Source organism: Miscanthus floridulus, chromosome 2, assembly GCF_019320115.1.
Source record: "Miscanthus floridulus cultivar M001 chromosome 2, ASM1932011v1, whole genome shotgun sequence".
NCBI classification, from domain to species: Eukaryota; Viridiplantae; Streptophyta; class Magnoliopsida; order Poales; family Poaceae; genus Miscanthus; species Miscanthus floridulus.
In genome coordinates, this window is record NC_089581.1 from 10,945,007 (window position 1) to 10,969,007 (window position 24,001).

Consider the following 24,001-nt stretch of genomic DNA (forward strand, 5'->3'; position numbering starts at 1 on the left):
GTATTTAGTATACACTTAGCCCTCATACTCATATGAGTTATAACGACTCACGTTCAGTGATAGTTTAAATTCTAATTATAATGCATATTAGAGTCGTTGCAATGCACGGGTAAATTTGCTAGCTGACTAAAAAAGAAAAAAGAAAGAAAGAGAGGAAATACAGTTGTATACTCCGTATGCACAAACACAATAGCGTGTGTATGGAGGCGGAGGAACGGCTGTCCTAAACGGGGCTACATTTGTGACTCAGCACAGCAGTGTCGGTCAGCCTGCGTTCCGCCAAACCCACCACCCCACTGTTCAGGTTCGGGTCCGTCTCCACTCGCGCGTCCGCTCCGCCTCCACTGATGCACTCCCCACTCCCCCGACTCCTCATTTGACCCCCAGCACCGCGCCGCGCCGGCGACCCGCCTCTCCACCGGTCCTACTCCAAAGTCCAAACTCCACTGCCCCCTCGCGCGGCTGCTGAATGGCGGGAGGCGGGGCGTCGTCGGCATGGGCCCCGGGCCCGGCGCTGGTGACCGCGCTGGTGGCGCTGCTCGGGCTCGGCCTCGCCGCCTACATCGTCGGCCCGCAACTCTACTGGCACGCCGCGGAGGCGCTCACGGCGGCGGCCGCGTGCCCCGCCTGCGACTGCAACTGCGACGCGCGCCCGCTCCTCGACCTCCCGGAAGGTGCGCCTCCGCCCCCTTGCTGCCTCCTCAGATCTTGGCGCTGCCCTTTTTAGATCCGACGCGATTGGATTGTCCTTCTCCTTCCCTTTGCTTTTGTGCTGCTGTCCTTGTCTGCACTGCGTGCGAGCAGTGCTTACGCAGCAGAGAGTTTACTATCGGATTTTGCTCCCCAAGACATTATTCGGTCAGTGGATGATACTTCGGTTTGGAGGTCTGCACTATACTAATGGTGCCTTTTTTTTTTTTGTCTCACAAGCGAAGATTAGCTTGCTTGCTCAAATTTCCAACCCATTTCTTTCACCCAACATTCAAGACTGAACTAAGCTGAGGAGAAACAACATCTTTTTTTAGTGGAACTCAGTTTGTAGGGGCAATTAGACAAACAAGATGGATGGAGCTGAACAGATAACATCATGTACGGCCATTACTGATGTTTCCCATGCTGCATTGTTAATAATTACTGTTAGATACGTATATCATGAGTTCATCACTAAAATTAGAATGTACCTGTTGTGGGTTTCATTGTCTGTGCTGTTGTAACATGTAAATGGATCCAGTCACCCAAGTGTCAAACTGTCCTACATAACCTACAACTTGAATAAGAGGCTCGGGCGTCCTCCAAAAATATTGTCTTAATCATTACCCTGATGTCCAATATCAAGGATGTCTAGATGAACATAAAAAAATCTTTTACTGTATTTTTCTTTGCCTCCTCAGTTTAGTATTTACTCATGTTATATGCCACTGTCTTGCAGCATAGTTTCAACTAGCAAGTGAGGTGTCCTTTTTTCCATTTTGTTTCTATGTGCATTTTGATGTTACGTGCAACATATCAAAGCAATGTTGAGAGCTAGACATAACAACAATACCATATCTCAAAGTAGATCTTTATCATTATGCCATGATATATTTGAATTATCTTCTCATGAAATGTAGGGGCCTGACTATATCTTTGATTGAGACAAACATGACAAAGTGGAGTTATTTTGAACATTTTGTGTCCTTAACCATATTATTCAACTTCTGATTACTGTGCTTTAACTGAAACTAGTGGTCTGGCGCCTTCTCCATGTTTTCAGATTGTGCTAAACACTTCAAAGGGGTCAAGAGTCACGCATCTGGTGAAGAGACAGAAAAAAGTTTCACAGAACTGCTTGTAGAAGAACTAAAGCAGAGAGAAGAGGAGGCAACACAAGCCCAGCAAGAGGCTGATGTTAAGTTGCTCGAGGCCAAAAAGTTAGCTTCGCAGTATCAGAAGGAGGCTGACAAATGCAGCTCAGGCATGGATACCTGTGAAGAAGCTAGAGAAAAGTCAGCTGTAGCATTGGCCCAACAGAAAAAACTGACTTCTTTGTGGGAGCAAAGGGCTCGGGAACTAGGATGGAAACCCGAGAATGCCAAGGCACACCTATAGTAAATCAAAGACCCTTGTGGATGGGGTTGGATACTATGTGTACCATAGATCACATTGCAAATACAACCCACTAAGAGCTCGAAATGATGAGGAAACAAATGGGTTTCTGGTTGAGCGGACTCTAGTACTCTGACTCTCTTTACACGCCAAGGGCCTCCTTGCCCGTAGTAAATTTGTATTCAGTCTTGTAGTTTACTTCCATTGCTGTTTTGTGAACACTGCTGTGTGTTGGGATGGTCATAGGATGGCGCTGTTCATTAGATGTTCTAAAAGGAGAAAAAATATTGTCTGGGGTGGTGGCAATAAAGAAGAAATTGTCTGATGTTCTTAAGTTTTTTCATCTTGCTGGCGTTAGCCCTTCTGTAGATCATTGCCGTTTCTGTTCACATGGTTTCGCCGTCTGGGGGTATGACCCGGATACCCACAGCAAGCCATATGGGCTACGCCTCTAGAGGCGGTCCAGCCCACGAGAAGGAGCCTTGCGGGGTATGATTCTGCTCGGCGCCTCCCGTAAGGCATGGGGAGGATATCCGGAAGATGTTACGTGATCTGATAGGATATGTACGATTCCGTGTTTCTTGTAATCATTTATTACTTTCTGGTTATTTCTCAGATCTAACCGACTTGTAACCTTGCCCTCCCGGACTAGATCTAACCGACTTATAACCTTGCCCTCCCGGACTATATAAGGCGGGCAGGGACCTCTACAAAATCACGGCAAATCATACGATAGCTAATACAAACCAACAGACCACAGGAGTAAGGTATTACGTCATACTGACGGCTTGAACCTGTATAACTCGTGTGTCTCTGTTGTCTTCTTGTTCTTGATTACATGCTCCTCTGCCGATCAATCTACCATCGCGGGATACCCCTCGGGGGACTGCCGACGATATTCTGTCGACAGTTGGCGTGCCAGGTAGGGGTGTGCGTGCTGTTTCCTTATCGAACAAGATGGCTTTTTCCGCACGCTCTTCGTTCCTCCCGCGGCCCGGCCAGATCTTCACGGTCGGATCCATCACGTGGGTCATCAACGTCGACGGAGTCGGAGAGCTTCTCGAGCCGGTGCAGATCCGTTCTGCGTCGACCACCCTCGCACCTGCGACCGTAGATCCAATCTCGGAACCACTCCCGGGGTCGACTTCATCAGCCACTCGCCGCTCGCTTCCTTGCTATCGGAGGACGCACGTCAACAATGACGATCTGATCGAGTCTATCGATCGGGTCGGCTTGAAACTCGCCGATTGCCTCTCCATTTACTGAGTCGGCTCTGGACACCCTTGTTCAGTACCGATCACCTTCCGATCCCGATCTGTCGGTGTCTAGTGCTCAGCAAACCTCAGGGCTCGCCGCCCTGCCCTTCGGGCTCGCCAACACCGCCGCTACGTATCAGGACGCCCTGAGGGGCAAATTCGCCGACCAGCCTCCACCAACCGTCAACATGCTGCACGCCAGCCGGGGTCCCGGAACATCCCTCCAAACTATCCTTGAGGAAAATCCGGACTCCGAGTCTTAAGGCTCCACGGAGTCCCTCGTCGATACCTTCACCAAGCAACCTCCCCTCCTGTCTTTCCGGGGTGGCGCAATCTTCAACGTCAGTATCGACAGCCCCCCTCGGAACGGCAAAACAGATGAGGAGCACGCCGCCCATGAAAACAGGAACGCCAACCGCACGCAACGCCGTGATAACGAACGCGCCATTGCGATGGCCGAGGCCGCTCGTGATAACCAGTTCGATTCACAAGGAAGGCCCCTCCATCGCAACCTCAACGAAGAATTCCTCCGCATTGACGGCCACGACGTTTTCAAAACTCCGAGCGCCAATCTAGCCGTGGCCGCCAACGAACTTGCACACCTCCCGCAGACGCCCGAGCTTGCCAAGGTCGCCGCTATGCTTAAAGCGGCACACTGTCAAGTTAACGAGATCCGAGAAGTTCAGAGACCTTCATGCTCCACAAGCGCGATTCGCCGATCAGCCGATCCTAGATCTAATCGCTGCCCCAGTCAAAGCCATTTCGCCGACCAGTCACTACCTCCCCAGGGGGGAGTTGGTGGCCACCACGCCGAGCATCATCGCCAGCACGACCAAGAGGTCGAACAGGACGCCCGAGTGCACCTCAGTAACCTTCGGGATGCACGACGGCGTATCGATCAATGACGTTTTGGGCACCATGAAGATGAAGTACGACGTCACCAGGAGTACGAGCAAGAGTACGGTAACCCGGACTCAGCTCTAGAGCCGATCGTCACCGGCAATACTGCCGATATCGGCCCTGATAGCCCGAAAGGGCCCCCAGCATTCACCAGGGCGCTCTGAATGCTCTAATGGCCCCGCGGTTTCAAGATCACCGGAGTCGAGCCCTATGAAGGGAGGATGAACCCAACCCAGTGGCTGCAGGCTTACGCCACCACCGTCCGCACCGCCGGAGGAGACACCAACGTCATGGCAAATTATCTCCCCGTCATGCTCACGCCAGCCGCCATGAGCTGGTTCACAAACCTTGCCCCGGACTCCATCGGATCTTGGGAAGATCTGAAGAGAGTCTTTACCGACAACTACATGGCCACATGCAGGCGGCCGGGCACCAAGCACGATCTCAACCGCATCACCCAAAAGCCGTCCGAGCTACTCCGTAGCTACATCAGACGCTTCTCCGAGATGAGGAACTCTATTCCCAACATCACGGAAGCTGAAGTCATCACCGCCTTCATCCGAGGACTTCATCACCGAGAACTCCGTTCTAAGTTCAACAGGAAGCCACCCACCGACATCGGCGAGATGATCACAACTGCCAACCAGTACGCCAACGCCGAGGAAGTGGAGGTGCATTTTAATGAAGATACGGGCACTAATCGCCCGCCTTGCCGCCACGACGACTGCAACGACGATCGACAGCATAACGATCGCCGCCATGACGACCGCAACGACGACCGACAGCACAACGGTCGTCGCTACGACGATCGCAGTTTCCACTGGGACAGCGGACGAGATCGGCCAGATGGATTCAAACCTGGTCAGAATCGCCGCCGCCGACCAGATCACTTTGTTGCCAACATCAATGAGCCACGTGCAAAGCAAAACTACGATGAGCAGTACAAGAAGATCCTTGATGGACCGTGCCCCCTGCACAAGAACGCCAAACACAAGATGAAGGACTGCCTTGGTTTGGCTAAGGAGTTCTAGGAGAAAAAGTACAACAATGACAATGGCGGAAACGGAGGACGCCGACCACCTGGGGATAATAATAATGCCTTCTAGGATCACGACAAGGTGGTCGCCACCATCTTCGGGGGTTTTGCCTCCAATGAGAGCAGAAGGGAATGGAAGCTCACCGCCCGACGAGTGCTCGCCGTCGTTTCAGAAGAAACTACCGCCAACCCCAGCTATCGCCCGTGGTCCAAAGTCTCCATCACCTTCAGTAGGGCCGACTAGTGGGTGGACATACCCTACACAGGGCATTTTCCACTCATCCTTGATGTGACTGTCCAGAAGGTGCTCTTTAGAAAAGTCCTCGTCGACGGTGGGAGCGCTTTGAATCTACTCTTCGCCGGGGCCCTAAGGGAGCTCGGCCTCGGGCCAACAGATCTCACGCCTTTAGACTCCTCCTTCTGGGGCATGGTACCTGGCAGGGCATCCAGACCGCTTGGGGAGATTACCCTACCAGTACAGTTTGGCACAGCAACCAACTACCGAGTGGAGCATATCAACTTCTACGTCGCCGACTTCGACACCGCCTATCATGCCATACTGGGGCGACCGGCTCTGGCCAAGTTCATGGCCGTTCCGCACTACACGTATTTGGTGTTAAAGATGCCTTCGCTCGCAGGGGTCCTGTCTTTGCGCGCCAACCTCTCCGTCGCCTATGCCTGCGAGACAGAAAGTCTCGCCCTCGTCGAAGCCACCGACCTCTCCATCCAGATGGCTAGCGTGGTCGCCGAATCCAAGATGTCGTCTACTGACGACATGGAGATCCTAGAACCTCCTCATGCCTCCGGTCCAAGGAAGTCAAGGAGATCGGCCTCGGCCTCGACGACCCTTCCAAGACGATGAAAATTGGGGCTCACCTTGACCCCAAATAGGAAAGCACGCTCGTCTCCTTCCTACGTGCCAACGCCGATGCGTTTGCTTAGAAACCTACAGACATACCGGGGGTACCACGGGAGAAGATCGAGCACTCCTTGAATGTCTCGCCGACCGCCAAACCAATCAAGCAAAAACTTCGCCGATTCACGCCGGACAAAAAGGAGGCTATTAGGGTAGAAATAAAATGGCTCTTAGCTGCCGAATTTATAAAAGAAGTGTATCATCTAGATTGGTTAGCTAATCCTGTTCTTGTTAAGAAAAAGAATAAAGAATGGAGAATGTGTGTTGATTATACCGATCTTAACAAACACTGCCCTAAAGACCCCTTCGGCCTGCCTCTTATAGACGAGGTTGTAGACTCCACCGCTGGCTGCGAATTGCTCTCCTTTCTTGACTATTACTCTGGCTACCATCAGATCTCCCTCAAGAAGGAAGACCAGGTCAAAACGTCTTTCATTACGCCTTTCGGTGCATACTGCTACACCACTATGTCCTTTGGACTAAAGAACGCTGGAGCAACCTACCAAAGGGCTATCCAGACGTGCCTCGACCAACAGATCGGCCGCAACGTCGAGGCCTACATCGATGACGTGGTCGTCAAGACTAGAACCGCCAACAATCTCATCGCCGACCTTGAAGAAACTTTCTCAAACTTAAGCAAATACCGATAGAAGCTGAACCCTTCAAAGTGCATCTTTGGAGTTTCATCCGGTATCCTGCTAGGCTACATCATCAGTGCTCGGGGCATTGAACCGAACCCTGATAAGGTCTCCGCCATCACCAACATGAAATGGCCAACGTGTGTCAAGGATATACAGAAGCTTACAGGCTGCATGGCTGCGTTAAGCCGATTTATATTGCGCCTCGGTGAAAAAGGGCTATCTTTCTTCAAGCTCCTCAAGGCTTTCGAGCTTTTTTCTTGGTCAGAGGAGGCAGACACAGCTTTCGAGTAGCTCAAGTTGTTTTTAACAAAACCGCCAATCATGATAGCGCCACGACTAGATGAAACTCTGCTGGTTTACATCGCTGCCACTTCTCGAGTTGTCAGTACGGCTATTGTCGTTGAACGCGAGGAAACTGGACACGCCTACAAGGTACAGCATCCGGTCTATTTCATCAGCGAGGTACTTAATGAGCCCAAAACTCGTTATCCTCAGGTGCAAAAGCTGTTATATGCAATTTTGATTACCTCACGCAAGCTTCAACATTACTTCGAATACTACAAGGTCGCCGTGGTCACCAAGTTCCCTCTGGGGGATATTCTCCGCAATAAAGAGGCCAATGGCTGTATCATCAAGTGGGCTGTTGAGCTCGGCACATACTCCATTGACTTCAGAAGCAGACCGACTGTCAAGTCACAGGCGCTTGCTGATTTCATCGCTGAGTGGACCGAAATCCAAGAACCCATCGCCGCCGCTTTCCCTGAGCACTGGGTGATGTACTTCGACGGTGCCCTTAATATCAATGGTGCCGGTGCGGGAATTCTGTTCATCACACCAACAAAGGATAAACTCTGATATGTTCTTCGCATACATTTTCCGGTCTCCAACAACGCCGCGGAATACGAAGCATGTCTCCACGGCCTACGTATAGCCATCGAGCTCGGCATCAAATGCCTCATGGTATACGGGGATTCCGCGCTGGTTATCAATCAGCTCAATAAAGATTGGTCCTATTCTAGTGAGAAAATGGACACATACTACGCTGAAATCAGGAAGCTTGAAGGGAAATTCTACGGCATCGAGTACCACCACGTGGTACGGGATCAAAACCAACTAGCCGACCAGCTATCAAAGATAGGATCTTCTCGCACCACGGTTCCACCGAGGGTTTTCGTTCAAGACCTCTTGACACCATCCATTAAAGAAGATAAGGAAGTTGTAGAAGTACCCTCTGCAGAGCAGTTGGTACTCACGATACCTTCGTCGGTCGCCGATTGGAGGGAACAATTCATCAAATACCTCTCCAACGGTGAAGTACCCACCGACAAAATCAAAACTGAACGACTAATTCGCCAAAGTAAGCACTACGTGTTGGTAGACGGTAGCCAGATGAGGAAAAGTGCCAAGGAAGGGATACTGTAGAAGTGCATCATCCAAGACGACGATGTGAAACTACTCTCTAAAATTCACTCTGGCTCCTATGGCAATCATGCGGCTTCGAGAACACTGGTCGGCAAAGCTTTCCGAGTAGGGTTTTACTGGCCCACGGCCATCTTCGATGCGGAAAATCTCGTTCGATGATGTGAGGGTTGTTAGTTTTTTGCCAAGCAAATACATGTACCAGCACAGGAACTACAGACCATCCCAGCTTCCTAGCCATTCTCATGCTGGGGACTGGATATGATCGAGACTTTCAAACCAGCGCCAGGAGGTTTCCGGTATGTGTATGTCGCCATCGATAAGTTCTCCAAGTGGATTGAGTACAAACCGCTCGTCGCAGCTACTGCTAAGAAAGCAGTCGAGCTCTTTGAAGACATCGTACACAGATTCGGTCTCCCGAACAGCATCATCACCGACCTTGGGACAACTTTTACCGGCCATCATTTTTGGGACTTCTACAAAGACCGGTGCATCTCTGTTAAATACGTTTCCGTTGCTCATCCTGGAGCTAACGGCCAGGTCGAACGGGCTAATGGTATGATCCTCGACACGCTAAAAAGGCTCTATCAGAAAGAAGAAAAGCATCCGGACAGATGGCTCAAAGAACTACCAGCTGTGGTCTGGGGACTGCGCACTCAAGCTAGTCGCAGTATCGGCGTATCTCCATATTTTATGGTCTACGAATCAGAGGCCATACTTCCAGCGGATATTGCATTTCGAGCATCCATAGTAGAAAATTATGATGGAGAGCAAGCCACAGCTGTTCGGATAGAAGACATTGATCGGGCTGAGGAAGAACATCTGATTACTTGCGTTCGCACATCCAAGTACCTCGAAGGTCTGCGGAGGTATTACAACCGTAACATCAAAGGTCGTTTGTTCGCGATCGGCGACCTCGTCTTACGTCGGAAACAAAAAACCAAAGGGCTTCACAAGCTGTCTTCACCCTAGGAGGGCCCTTACGTCATAAAAGGTGTTACTCGACCAGGGTCTTATCGCTTATGTGACTTAGATGGACTCAACGTTCTCAACTCATGGCACATAGAGCACCTTATACGTTTCTATCCCTGAAATAACACAGATATGTATTCTTTACTTTCATATTAATAAAGTTCTGGTCTCCATAATTTTTGCTCCATTTTTTCCTCCATTATAAGCTTCACTTACCGTTATCGGGCTATACGCCACTCTGTGACGACCTCCAATACGCTAGCCAAGTACGCCCAAATCGCCGAACACGTTAACTCCAAAAATCGCCGAACATGATTTCTCCAATTCGTCGAACACGTTAACTCCAAAAATCGCCGAACATGATTTCTCCAATTCGCCGAACACGTTAACTCCAAAAATCGCCGAACATGATTTCTCCAAATCGCCGAACACGTTAACTCCAAAAATCGCCGAACATGATTTCTCCAATTCGCCGAACACGTTAACTCCAAAAATCGCCGAACATGATTTCTCCAATTCGCCGAACATGTTAACTCCAAAAATCGCCGAACATGATTTCTCCAATTCGCCGAACACGTTAACTCCAAAAATCACCGAACATGATTTCTCCAATTCGCCGAACACGTTAACTCCAAAAATCGCCGAACACAATTTCTCCAATTCGTCGAATACGTTAACTCCAAAAATCGCCGAACATGGTTTCTCCAATTCGCCGAGTATGATTTCTCTATAAATCGCCTACTATGTTTTCTCCGGATCACATAGGTTTTTCTACCAAAAACGACGACGATTTTGAGCTCCAAATTTCAAAACATAGCTCACCAATCTTCGAGCAGCACATGTTTTTTCCTTCTGTTTTCTATGGAGAAGACCCAGTCTCCGACTACATCCTACACGCGCTTAGGGGCTCCACGCTCTGCGTTACGGTTGGTCGGCTGCGGTTCCTTGGTCACGCCTGTTCATCCTACACGTGTCAGGGTCTCTGCGCTCGACGTTATGGACTACAGGATAGTCAAGGCCTAGATTTCAGGCATGAACTAACTGCTCGGACGCCACTTGAACTATTTTTCTCGCCAAAGTTACTCAAGTTGGCTGCTGAGCAGCATGTTTTTTGGCAATGATAACTCCGGAGGACACCGAGGCTCTAACATCCCACCAAACGTGCTATGAGCTCCGTGCTCTGCGTGTTGGACGGTAGGCTACGGTCTTATGATAACGCTTGTTTTTCCAACATACGCATGAGCTCCGCATTACGCGTTATGGATTACGGCCTAGCTAAGGTGTCAAGTTTAGTGAAAACTAACTGATCAAACATTGCTTATATTATGCATAACTGCATCGGGTAGTTAATACAACGATTCTTTATCGCCAGATAAATCAAGTGTCACAGGCGATAATATCCGGGTAGTTTCTTAAGCTTCGCCAACAGCTTCTGTTTCGCCAAACAGGTCTATATCGCCAACAAGCATTTTCGCCGCATCTTCAACATCATCCTCCAGTTGCTGGGTTTGCGTGTCGCTCAGCCCGTCTATGAACCCACCACCTATCGACTAGATGTCGATAGACGGATAGTGGGACCGAACCACTGCAAGGGCATGAGTAGCGGCGGTCAAAACGGCGTCACGGTTGAAATTTTTGAAGTTCTCCCACGCTGCCTTGCATCTCTGAATGATGGTGTCCGGCCCTTGCTGCCTGCTGTCAGGACGGGGTGCTGGTTCAATGTCGACGCAGTCGAGTAGTGGTGCTATTGCGGCAGATACAGTGTTGAAGTTGTCTTTCTGGACTTTGGCTTCCTGTACTAGCACATCGAATTGTGCCTTGGTTTTATGGCGGTAATCTACAAAAATTAGAATGGTTCGTCATACCAGAAAAGTATTACAACATTACTTCCGATCAGGGGGTATCTACCTTTTAGTTCTTCGGCTAGTTTGGCTGCTCGCTCTGACTCTTTCGCTTTCTCTTGTCGAATTTGCTCGATGGTCTGGCGAAGCTGGCCGAGTTTTGTGTCTTGCTCTGCAAGCACAACAGTTATCATAACAGCGGATTGGCAAACTATTGCAAAGTACATTATGTAGTAAGGCATACCGGATTTCTGCTTGGATACATCCTCGAACTGCTGGCATTTCTGATTGAGTTGCTCGGATTTATTTTTGAGTTCTCCAATTTTCTTGCCCAATTGCTCGGACATATTTTTTAGCTCCTCGGATACAATCGCCAGTTGCTCAGACTTTTTTCTACAGCTGCTCGGATGCAGCCGTTAATTGTTCGGATAGAACCCCTTTCTGATGTTCAAGGTCAAGTGAGTTAGACTCTGCAAGGCCCCGCTCGCGCTAGGCCCTCTTAATATTCTTCTCCGAAAGATTTAACGCCTCCTGGAGCTTCTTGTTTTCCTCAGCGAGGGGCTCCATCCTCTTCATCAGTTGATGCCGCTGCTCGGCTGTTCGAGCTATCCCCTACGGATGAACAATGCTAGAGATATGCCATGGTTTCCAACAACATATATCAGTGTTTCAGGTGCGGTACTCACCTCGATTTGAGTCATAACACCAGCAACGGTGGATTTTAACCTCTTTATCTCCCTGGTGGTGTCTTCTATCTCGACAACTACCACCTCTTCCCCATGTTTTTAGAGAATTCAGATAGACTAGGGCATGGGCGCGGCACGCTCGATCTCCACAACCTTGTCCTCATCCGCCGTCGATTGAGGCACCACTGGGGGACTCCGTGGTCGGACAGCTGCTCCGACCACTCCTGGCATCGCTGCGGGTGGTGCAGGTTGCTCCTCGGTCGTCGACGGAGCTGCATCTTCAGCCTCTGGTACATCAACAACAGCTGTAGTTTTCGCTTCCAAAGTGCCGACCTCTTTAGTCGAAGCCTCGGTCGCGGTCACTGATGCGCCTGTCGCGTGTGCCAATGATTCACCGTCGCCAGGACCGCTCGCAGCGGTAGCTGGCCCGTTCTCTATTGACCGAGCACTTGAGGACTCTCGGATAGGGGTAGTTGCCATTTTTTCTACTAAGGGTGCAGGCCTCGGTGTCGCCCTATGTAATATCGGTTTTTCAGTAATCAAGAAAATTCAAAGAACAATATTATTACTCCAAGGCAAATATACTTACGGTTTGGTCTTCCGATTAAATTTCTTGAACCGACGATGCCTGCCTGATCCCCCAGGCGCTGCTGCTTATTCCGCCTGATGGGAGGACTCCTGCTCCTCTACAAGAGAGTGTCGCTCTGCTTGGTGCCCCGGGGCCACCTCTGTGTGCTGCTCTGCGGTTATCCCCTCTTGCTGCTCGAGGACTTTGGTCGTCTGCGCCGCTGGGACGTCTATCGTTGCCCGCACATTGTTTCTCCCCATCTGTTGCTCGAGAGCTTCAGCATCTGTCGATGGCTCTTTTGTGCTCGGCAGATGCGCTGCCTGGTCCTCGTCATCGTCCGACCACTCCAGCACAGCGTTTCTTCGTGGTCGAGCGGTTCGGTCTTCTCCAAGCGAGATGCCGCTCGATTTTGGTGTTGTAGAGCTTGCGGTTTTCCTCCTTTTTTGGACCGGCTCATCTACTGCCGGTCTTTTCCCGCGGATCTTCTTCGATGCTTGGGATGGACTATCCGACGAGGTGCTCTGCTCCTCCTCTTCGGACTGTAGCGGCCGTCGAATGTCCACTCCTTTCGGCCAATCTGCTCTCGAAACGTTTGGAAAGTATATTGCCCTATCCTACGAATGGATCTTTACATAAGTAAGTCAGTCCTTTGCTCGGAAATTGATGCCTAAAAAATGCAAGGAGAAAGGGTTACCTGAGGAGGGGGATTGGTACAGTTGAAAGCCTTCGTTCCTTTTGGCCAACTGAATGAGACATTGGAAGTAAATAGGTCCATGGCACAGTCTATTACTTCTTTCTTCGTCAGACGGTCTGTGTTTTCTCGGGTACCGTCATTGTCACCTTTATAGTCAAATGCTGGGTGGGCCCTCTCTTTGCAGGGCTAAACGCGCCGCACTATGAAGCTAGCCACCACCAGTTCACTCCTAAGCTCCACGCCCTTAATCAAGTCCAGTAGTTCCATTACCTGCTCCATGTCAGCATTGTTGGGTCTCTCCGACCAGTTACTATGATTAACCGGGATGTGGTGGACGTCGCATTGAATCATTGGGTGACTTTGTTTGATATAGAACCATCTGGCATTCCAACCTTTAAGGGAGGTATTTAGCGGTACGCTGATATATTCGCTGGCCATCCCATCCCTGAGTTGCAGGTACACACCGCCGACCACCTTAGAACTGCTGCCCCCCTTCTTCTTCTTCAGACAAAACAGGTGCCTGAAGAGGTTGAAGTGCGGAAGAACATCAAGAAATGCCTCGTAGAAATGGATAAAGATAGACACATGCAGAATGGTGTTGGGATGCAGATTACAGAGGCTAATCGCCCAAAACTTCATAAGATCCCTCAAAAAGGGGTGGACAGGAAACCCTAATCCTCGCCAGAAATAATCTTCAAATACTACAGCCTCATCAGTATGTGGTGTTGGGAAGGGCTCACCACTGCCCGGCCGCCATCCAGCAGTGAGGCGGTCTAGGAGAACGCCTGCCGCCACCATCCTATCGAGATCTGCCGCCGACGTCTTCGACGACACCCACTCCTCGTCGCGGCTGGCTCCGATGGCCACTTTCTTCGGCTTTGCGGCTCCTTTTTTCGGCGCCATCTTCTCCGGATTGGAACTGGGTTGGAGGCGAGTGCTCGCGATGGTGCGGAATGTGGAGCGTAGGGTTTGCGAAGGAAGGAAGAGAGACAAACTCAGTGAGGTAGGAGGCGATGTATGTGGCGGCGCGGTTATAAAGCACTTCCTCTAGTTTTCATTGCGCCTGAGGGTTTTTGGGAAACCGTTCTCGCCATTAGCGCTATTTTGACTCCACCAAAGCGGTTTAATGGGCCGCAAATTGGGCTGTCACGCAACAGTAGCCCACGTCGCTCATTTATCGCCGCCAAATATTCACCAATTTCTCCGCAATTTAATGAGGCTCAGCACCCGATGCTGCACAGCCATTACTCTGATTTTTTCTCCACGGTTTGATTTATCCGATATCTACGCCCGACACACGGGGACTAGCTACTTGCTCGGGTGGATTACTTTTTTCTGAGCCTGGCACCACGTGACTACGTCATCTACTGTTAGGCTCGAAGACTAAGTGGGCACACTTCACCTTGCGGTGAATGTGTTTGTTTTTCATCTTGAGGCTACGCTCGGGGACTAGTTACTTGCTCGGCTGGTTCAATATTTTCTGAGCCTAGCACCACGTGACTACGTCACCTACTGTCAGACTCGGGGACTAAGTGGGCACACTTCACCTCGCGGCGAATGTGTTTGTTTTTTCTGAAAGACTCCGAGCCTCTAAAAGTTAAACCAAGGTTTTCTTTAACCTCGTGGTCGGACTCTAAGTGGACACACTTCATTTTACCACGCGGGAATTTTCAATTCTGAAATTGAGCTCCTTACACCCTTATGACAAGCCGTGCTCGGAATACACTGGTCGGCGATTGTGCACGCTGCTCGGCAACTGCTCACAACTGATCGGCGATTCATTATGGTGGTCGGACCATGATTTGGACAGCTCGGTTTTTGTTCACGCCTGCTCGGAAAAGTTCAAGACGGCGTTGCTCAACGGGTACAAGGCGCTCGGGGACTGGCTGTGGGGGTTATGACCCCGGATACCCACGGCAAGCCATATGGGCTACGCCTCCAGGGGCGGTCCAACCCACAAGAAGGAGCCTTGCGGGGCACGATTCTGCTCGGTGCCTCCCGCAAGGCATGGGGAGGATATCCGGAAGATGTTACGTGATCTGATAGGATATGTACGATCCCGTATTTCTTGTAATCTGTTATTATTTTCCGGTTATCTCTCAGATCTAACCGACTTGTAACCTTGCCCCCCGGACTATATAAGGCGGGCAGGGACCCCCCTACAAAATCACGGCAAATCATACGATAGCTAATACAAACCAACAGACCACAGGAGTAAGGTATTACGTCATACTGACGGCCTGAACCTGTATAACTCGTGTGTCTTTGTTGCCTTCTTGTTCTTAATTACATGCTCCTCTGCCGATCAATCTACAATCGCAAGATACCCCTCGGTGGACTACCGACGATATTCCATCGACACCGTCCTATTGATAACGCCGTTGGGGTTTTGTTGTGATTTGAAACTCTGCCATTTGTGAGGACTGAGTGTGATTGTGATGTGGTCTGATACTTTGATATCAGGGCCCATTATGCTAGCCTGTGCAATGCAAATACTGAAGCTCAACATGCAGAAAAGACCTGCTTGGTTGATTGACTGCGGACTGGTAGCTTTGCGGCCAGTAGCTCCAGGCCATCGATTTCTAGCGCCTGACGGCTGGATCAATGTGCCTGTCGGAGCGTCCTAAGGGCTAAGGCCATGCACCAAACTAAACAGGCCCAAAGCATGGAAAAAAAAAACTCCCACCACCATAATTCTTGCTGTCTCGTCCATATTGGATTGACCTGAGCATCTTCAAGTCTCTACTCACTCTTTAAAAGAGCTATTTGAATATAAAAAATGTTATCTATATCTTTTCGTCTTTCAACAGCCATATCCTGTACGTAATCTAGGGAGACAACTCCGCTCTTTATTTTTAGCTAGCGAGAAATCCAGAATACCTTTTCGTCTTTCAACGGCCATATCTCGTACGTAATCTAGGGAGACAACTCCGCTCTTTATCTTTAGTTAGCGAGAAATCCAGAATAATAGACGGCTATATTTGGATATCTAATTAGAGAAAATTATTAAAGGGTATTTTTATCATCAAAATATATATTCCTATTTCATACAAAAAAGGATATAAAGAGACTCTTAGCTAGAAAAATTATGTGAATCAATGCAATCGAACAGTTTCCTGCCAAATTCCATCCCGAGCAGAAGATATCTTGCCAAAAATGAAGATTTGAAGAAGAATATAAGATCAGCAGATCCACCAGCATTAACACACTGCTACATTACACCCTTTCCAGCAGCACCAATTTATGGCCTCCTAAATTTTTCCCCTTCCAATGGATGGAAATGAAAGTCAAAATAGCTAATAGACCCCAGCGGCCCCACCCAGACGTCGTCCCAGCCTTCCCACTGAATTAGGGAGGTGTTTGGATCTAGCTACTAAAATTTAGAAGGTGTGTCGGAAGAATATTGCATGGGATGTTCGGATATTAATAAAAAAATAAATTACATAATTCGTCAGTACTCCACGAGACGAATTTTTAAACCTAATTAATCCATCATTAGCACATATTTACTATAGCAAACATTGTCAAATCATGAACTAATTGGGCTCAAAAGATTGGTCTCGCAAATTAGTCGTAAACTATGTAATTAATTTCGTAATTAGTCTATATTTAATACTTCATGGATGTGTCCAAATATCTAATGGGACATCGACTAAATTTTAGGAGGGGCAACTAAACATCTCCTTAATAAAATTGATTATGAAAATTTCTATTTTTCTTAAAAAAGTCACCCATGCGGCGCAGGCAGTCGCGCAGGCAGAGAGCGGGACATTGGGTCCGGTGCACTCGGGTCGGGCCGTCCTCCCACCCCCGCTCCGTTGACTCCGCCCTGCCTGGCTGCCTTTTCTCTCCTTCCCTCGGCCTCCGCCTGCGCCCCCGTTTCTCCTCTCCATTTTAAATTTCAAACCCCTCACCCCGCCCCCCCCTAAAACCTCCTCCTCTCTCCTGCTGCCACGAGGCGCGGCTCAGCTCCTCCTCCTCGAAGTCGAAGCCGGCGGAATCCAGGCCGCGTGGCGGCGGGGCGGCGGAAGAGGAGGAGGCGCGGGGGATGATGGGGTGCCTCTTCGACTGCTTCCGCGCGTCCGGCGGCGATGGCGAGGCGAAGGGCGCCGGCGGCCAGCTCGCGCATCCGTCCCTGGCTCCCGCGACGACGACGACGACGAGCCACCAGGTTGGTCTGCTTGCGCCGTGCTCGCGGAATCTACCGCGCCTTCGTCGCTGTGGACGAGGTCCGGATTTGTGTGTCAGTCGGGTGGAATGTGAACCGCGGTTGGTTAACGCTGCCGGATTATGTGTCTGTTCCTCAGGATGGCGCGGGCAGGAGGACCAGGCCGCCGTCGAGGAACGCGCTCTCCGCCGTGTTCCAGCGAGAAGGTGCCCGGTTTTTTTTTTTTTCAATCTGTTATCTGTCGTTCCGTACTGTCCTTTGCTCATCGTTGAGTTTGAATGGCGGCGATTGTTTCTGTTTATTATTTATTTGTTTATTTATTGGTGTTGCTGGCTTGTATTGTTTTGGTTCAGATGAGGGATCGAGGGAGACGCAGACGGCGAGCTCGTGGGCGGAGCAGAGCGGTGAGAGGAAGGGGATGGATCAGGAGCTTGAGCCCCAGGTACGGCCATTCTGAAAATCTGGATCGACGCTGATTTACTCCCTTTATCGTTTGTGATTGTCGTTCATTTCTCAATGCGCTTAGTTATCAATGCTGCTATCTCATGGTTTCAGTTCAGCTGAGTTTACTTGACTAAGACCAGCATGTGCAGTAGAGAATCCTTGGTTAACTATGGGTCCTGTTAACTTCCGTTTGTTGCTTCAATTCCTCGTTATATGTGACATGTTCCTTCAAAGTGTTTACACACATGGAATGCTTGTGGTGTTACACGGACTGCTAATTTATATTCTGCCATGTTGATGAAGAGACAATGCAGCAGCCAGTTGGTGTTATATACACAATGCGTTTCTGTTTTTTTTTTTTAATCTGGCTGTTTCTCGAAGCCGTAAATAACCATGTCATTTTCTCATATATATTGTTATGTGCAGTCTAGTTAAGCAATAGTAGCAGCATAACAGTGAGTTCTGTTTGTTAGCTCATAGCATACACCACATGGTCTTGGGTGCTGCAGACTGATTTATCTCCATGATAATAGGCCAATATCCAAAAAAGCTGTGGTGCATTGCTGCAATCTACAAATGACATCCAAAGAGCGGTCAAAGATGCAGATTCAGTTCATCAGAAGGAAACACATTCAGGATGTCTTCCTGTTATGTCTGATGATCTACATATCATGGAAGCGACGAAGGTTGAGAACTGTAAAACTCCTTCAAGGTCTCATCAGAGCTCCACTGTACCAGATGCAATGAGGTATGCAAACTCTGTTCCTTTTCCTACTACTAGTAGGATGGCTGAAGCATAAACTTACCATTCCTGCTTCTGAAGATGCTATGCTACTCTCTAACTCAGTTTCTCTATTGTAGTAAGTAGTACCTAAACTAGTTTAACATTTTGGGTGTCTGTGCATCATCATTGCAGTTCTTCAAAAACAAATGATGAGTTGCAGACTTCCGCTACTTCCCTTGCAAATAATGTGGAAGAGTCAACAAATGAGAACAATACTGAGGCTTGTGTGCAGGGTGAAAAACAACAACAAGCTCTGGATCTTGCTGAGAATTTTGAAGAATGTGGGGTTTCAAAAGAAGATTTCATTCACCCTGAAAAATTAGAGGATCCAAAGTGTGCAAAGAGTGACCATATGGTCTCTATGGAAATTTCAATGTCTGATGAATGTTCTCTTTTCCAGAGCTCCGAGGGTTATGTATCATCTTCTAATAAGATAATTGAGAGCGTGAATACAACATCTATGGAGAAGTCCCCAAAAACTGAGGCAACTATTCATGCCACCAGAAAGAAGCTATTGAAGAGCAACACTTCAGAAGTGGAGCTGCCAAGCTTAGCCCAATGGTTGAAGCCTCCAAATCGTAAGAAAGCATTCAGAGATGAGGTTGTGACAGGAGATGGATCTCATTCAGCTAAGAGTTCAGATGATGATAGGCCTATTATTGGAATGGTTGCAGCACACTGGAAAGATAAAGATCCAGAAAATTTTACCTCTCAATGGTGGGATGGAAATGGCATTCCCAATTCAACAAACAAGTATAAAGAAGTAAAGTCTGCCTCTATTTTTCTTGCTTTCTATTTACATTCAAGCAAATTGGACGTACCTAAAATAATTTATCATATGGGCAGGATCAGAAGGTGAGTTGGCATGTAACATCATTTGAGGAGAGGCTTGAGACGGCTTTATCTGAAGAGAAGTTGCTCTCTGAAAGGTCTGTAGGTTTTTTTTTTGAACAACAACAACAACAACAAAGCCTTTTTTTGAACTTTACATTATATTTTATTATCATCAAGTTATGTATAGCTCTAATGTCATAACTTTTTTCGCCCACTGCTGTAACAGGAACTGTTCAAGTGTAAAGACATCTCAGTTTTTGGGAGTGGAAGGCGAGGAGACTGATACGGCTGAATCTAATCGTCTATATGCTACTGCTTATGCATGACAATTTTTCTTGCCATGAGTCACAGAAGCTTTCAGTATAATGGTTTTCTGCTATCACCCTCCTGATTGATGGCATTTGCACAGCCCTATTTCCCTCTGTCCTTTAGTAGGTAGCATCCGGATGTGATGTTTCAGTTTGTGCGTAACTCAATTGTTTAAGATATAATAACATTAATATTGTTGCTGCTGCAGTTCACAAATATTGTTGGTAGCTTCTATTGTTCAGTTTTGCTTGCACTGGTATCTGTTATTTATTGGGTTCCTGACTGAAAGGCACGCTTCATTCTACAATTCTAGTCGTCCCCCACAGCACCGTAGCCCACATACTGCAAATGAGCACATATTTCCAGTTTACCTTGACAAGTTGCAAACAAATTCTTGTGAACTCCGTCTGGCGGAAAATATTGTTTCTTGATTGTCACCTTTACACTTGAAAATATACCTTTTTGCCCTAGTCTTGGGATTGATTATGTAGTTCTGGTCTAACACCTCTACCTTGGTCATTTTATTATCTTTGTATTCTGAACACTAAACCAAAAATATCTGGCTTCTTTGGTCAGAGAGGCCGTAAAATCAGGCTGTATGATTTACTAAAATGAAATCAGGTTGTATGTCTTCTCGATTAGAGGCCGTAAAATCAGGTTGTATGATTTACTAAAATGAAATCAGGTTGTATGTCTTCTCGATTATCGAAACACATTGATAAGAACACATTAATACTACAGTCTCTCCTGATGGTTATTTACCATGGGCAAAATGCTTCATTTGGCTCAATGTCTCCTGCATGCGTTATTGCTGGTACTGTCTGTTGAATTCAAAGACGGTTGGTTTGTCGCCTAGGATACCACTTCAGCCTCCAGAATAGTGTCTACGCCCATTCATGCTAGTGACCTAAGCTAGGTATTCACTTGTTCAGATGAGATGGATGAAAAAAGTAAATTTGTGTCCGCTTTCATGCTTCAAGTGGTTAAGAAACATTTGAATCAGCTTGGATCAATTCATTGGCTTGGGTGCAAGAGTCAAAGTAGGGGGTCAGCACAAGAAATGGTGAAACTGATTCCTCCTTTGTTTATGCCATCCAAATCACAGGTGTTTTATTTGTCCGCAAATGACAAACCTGTATCTCATCAGAATATCTGAACTGTGGGCGCAAGCATGAATGATCGATTGCTGATGCATCACGTGCGCAGCTGTGACTTGTGGGCATGAGATCAATCTAGGAGTGACAACATGGATGTCTAGGTTGTCTGTATCTTCAGCTCACTTATAAGGCGTGGCTTATCAGTCAACGAACAGTATTTTTCTCTCACATCAAATCAGCCAACAATACTTTCAGTCATGGCTTATAAGCCAAACAAGCCCAAACGAACAGGGCGATATCTGAAAGTGACTAGGAGTATATGAAAATAATAATACAGGTGTGCTACTTTTACTAGCAAAATGGTTGAGCTGTAGCCTTTCAATTGCTTGCCCAAAATCGTAGCCAAGTCACAAACTGTCACTTATTGCTTGCTTTGCTGCGTTAGTGACAAAGAAGGTTTCACAGAGAGCTCAATATGTGTCAAAGTCATGATTCGTGGCTGAAACATATGTTTATTTTGGTACTAATCTCTAGCCAGTGCACACACAAATCATACATTGGTCACAACACGTCCTGTATACATCCGATCAGGAAAATGAACACAAGGGTGGGGGGTTTTGGGCACATTGCCGGCAAAATCTAACTGACTAGCGGCCTCACTGGAGGAGCAGGCCCTGCATGCTAGTCTCTCATGCACCCTTGGTACCTGGGTCTCTCTACTCTGAAATTCTGAGCTCTGAGCTCTGAACTTATTATTGATCAAGCGTATCTACAGTCGTAAAGTACTGTTGGATCATTGACCTCCATAAACTTTGCAATCTCGTCCCAGTACCCGTCCTTGTAGCACTGATCATTCGTCGCCGCGGCAGCGCCGGCGATGCTCTGATCGTTCTGATGGAACGCAATGGTCATCGCCGACGAGTCGAGGAGCTGCGGTTTCTGCTCTATTGCTGCTGGCGCAGGGAAGCGGCTCAGCCACTGCCCCTGGAACTGTTGGCCGTGCACGCCCGCCCTGAAGAAGCTGCTGCCAGTGACACTGACACCTCCTACGTTCAGCATGCTGCCGATCTGATGCTGTCGGTGCAATCCCGTAGCGGCCGCCGGCACCGGCAGGCAGTTCATGTACTCGTCCCCGCCGCCGTCGGACTCGAAGCTCCCCGTGTTGGAGCTGGACTCCGCTAGCAGCGGCGGCGGAGCGTTGCTGAGCGCCGGCTGCCTCCACGCCTGCTGCTGGTGCTGCTGCGGCTGCCTCTTGTAGGCGATATTCCTCTTGAAGATCCTGCAGATGGTCCACACCTCCTGCATTTTCAGAGCACCATGTCAGAGTTGACAGTGCAGCGTTTTTTTCACGTGCTTCGGAATAATCTATGTGTGGGAGTGCACCGTGAATTGTGATTTCGCACACGCGTGACGCGTGGAAATCAGCACTAATCTTGGTGGAATTGCAATCACATGTATTCATATTGGAAATGCTGTGTGAATTCAATTGGTGGAAATGGAATATGCATGAGCGTGGAGCCATGGAACACTTACAGCTTCTTGCATGCTCGGGGAGGCGTCGGCCGGCGGGAGGCGGAACTCGTGCATCATCCAGTCGGTCTTGGTGCCCTTGCCGGCGCTGCCGCGGTAGTACACGAGGGACTTCTTGAGCCCGATGGACTCGCCGGAGTTTGCAGTGGCAGAGTAGATCGGGCGGTCGATGCCGGTGGCCTTCCAGAAGCCGGAGCCGGTGACCCTGTTGGGCCGGATGCTGTTCCGGTACTTCCTTCCTCTCAGGCAGAAGAAGTACCATTCCTTCTCTCCACCAACCGTGCTCGCCTCTGAAGATCAATGGTCAGTTTATGTACAAAGCAATTTCAGTTTAATTTCTATACACATGCATCAATACAATTTACTCTTTGGTTCTATTTATTTACAGTATGAGATATGTATGATGGATTGCGTGCTATGATTCTAAATTGGACATCTATCACATAAAAAAAAGAGATGAAATATTGTGCCTGCATGAGTAGTCAATTAATTGAACTAAGAAGAAGAACACTTACTTGTGAGGTCCCATGGATCATGCTTGTAGATGTCCATCTCCTTGATGATCTCCATGTTCAGCGTCTTCCTCGCCACCTTCCGGCGAAGGTAGAACGTGACGAGCTCCTCGTCGGTCGGGTGGAACCGGAACCCCGGGAGCACCACGTCATCTTCCTCTTCGTCTCCGGCTCCGGCGGCGATGAGCGCCTCTCCGTCCCTCTTCACCTTGTCCATGCTTATTACTTCTCTTCCAAACTCCTTGGCAACCATGATCGACCGATCTTTCTACTTGTGTACGTATAATATATTTTCCGCCAGGAGTAGGAGTTCGATCTATGTCCGATATATATGCTTGTATATATGTATATTCTTGATGCAGCTAGCAGTCTTCTAGATGGACGCTCAAGGAGATGAGGAGTAGTCAGTTGTTGCTCATGCTCCTCTCATGCCTTATATATAAAGGGTGTCGACATGGTCTTAAAAGGAGCGAGCGTCATTTATTTGGTCCAAGTCACTATGTTTGAATTGTACTACTTACCATCTTGACGAATCTTCAGAGGCAGCAACTACTGATGACACTTTGTTACTATAGTCTCTGTTACTTTGCACAGGTTGGTTGTGCTTTGTTTTTTTTTCCGTTCTGAGCTGAGGGAATGCTGGTTCTGGTTTTGTGTCATTGTGTGAGAAAGCTACGTGCAACTTGGCGCCTGGGAAGGGCAGCCATGCAAACAGCAGTAGTAGCCCGTGACTGCCACGTCCAACTCATTCGGTGTAATTGCTGAGAAATCAAATGGGCTGATCTCATACTTTTGACTCGATCCCCTCTTGAAAGCAAAATGAATTAATGAATATTTTACAGATTACAACGCAAAGGGACTTTGTGTTTTAGTCCTGTACAAAGTTAGGCTGAACATGAGAGATTAGTAATACCGACGATATAATGTTAAGGGACGGTCCATACTATTTCTTATTCGGTTTAACGAGTTAAAACTGAACTGAATCTGATCACAAGCTGCAAGACTGACAAGCGGACGAAGAATACCAGGACAAGTTGCAAGCTAGTCATTGTGATTCGACTAGAGAATTATTTTGGTGCGGAATGTCATGGTTGAAATTAGAGCACAATTACACGTAGGGTACCACGAACGCATCTTCTAGAAGAGCATAACGGAAGGGGGGATTTACACATTACACTAGGGTTCTGTTTGATCTCCTAAAGATTGATTATGAGAATTAAGATCCAAATAACATATTATAAGGTTAGATTCTTATATTTCGATCGCTATTACTTCTACTGTTTCAAATTGTAAGTTATTTTAACTTTTT

The 24,001-nt window shown here is 48.2% G+C and overlaps 3 protein-coding genes across 3 annotated transcripts; 2 read left to right on the plus strand and 1 right to left on the minus strand.

Annotated features, from left to right (window-relative positions):
- Positions 1-300: 300 nt before the first annotated feature.
- On the plus strand, positions 301-2,419 carry LOC136537910 (uncharacterized). The gene is made up of 2 exons (XM_066529887.1): positions 301-674; positions 1,754-2,419. Exons 1-2 carry the CDS (start codon positions 470-472, stop codon positions 2,086-2,088), a joined length of 540 nt encoding a protein of 179 aa, XP_066385984.1. The 5' UTR covers positions 301-469; the 3' UTR covers positions 2,089-2,419.
- A 14,529-nt stretch (positions 2,420-16,948) lies between these two features.
- Positions 16,949-19,763, plus strand: LOC136537911 (protein JASON-like). The gene is made up of 7 exons (XM_066529888.1): positions 16,949-17,185; positions 17,322-17,388; positions 17,536-17,624; positions 18,160-18,374; positions 18,543-19,173; positions 19,257-19,339; positions 19,471-19,763. The coding sequence occupies exons 1-7, from the start codon at positions 17,063-17,065 to the stop codon at positions 19,568-19,570; spliced, it is 1,308 nt and encodes a 435-aa protein (XP_066385985.1). The 5' UTR covers positions 16,949-17,062; the 3' UTR covers positions 19,571-19,763.
- A 1,362-nt stretch (positions 19,764-21,125) lies between these two features.
- Positions 21,126-23,075, minus strand: LOC136537912 (transcription factor JUNGBRUNNEN 1-like). The gene is made up of 3 exons (XM_066529889.1): positions 22,696-23,075; positions 22,184-22,470; positions 21,126-21,949 (listed from the first exon to the last, which is right to left on the minus strand). The coding sequence occupies exons 1-3, from the start codon at positions 22,943-22,945 to the stop codon at positions 21,410-21,412; spliced, it is 1,077 nt and encodes a 358-aa protein (XP_066385986.1). The 5' UTR covers positions 22,946-23,075; the 3' UTR covers positions 21,126-21,409.
- Positions 23,076-24,001: the final 926 nt, after the last annotated feature.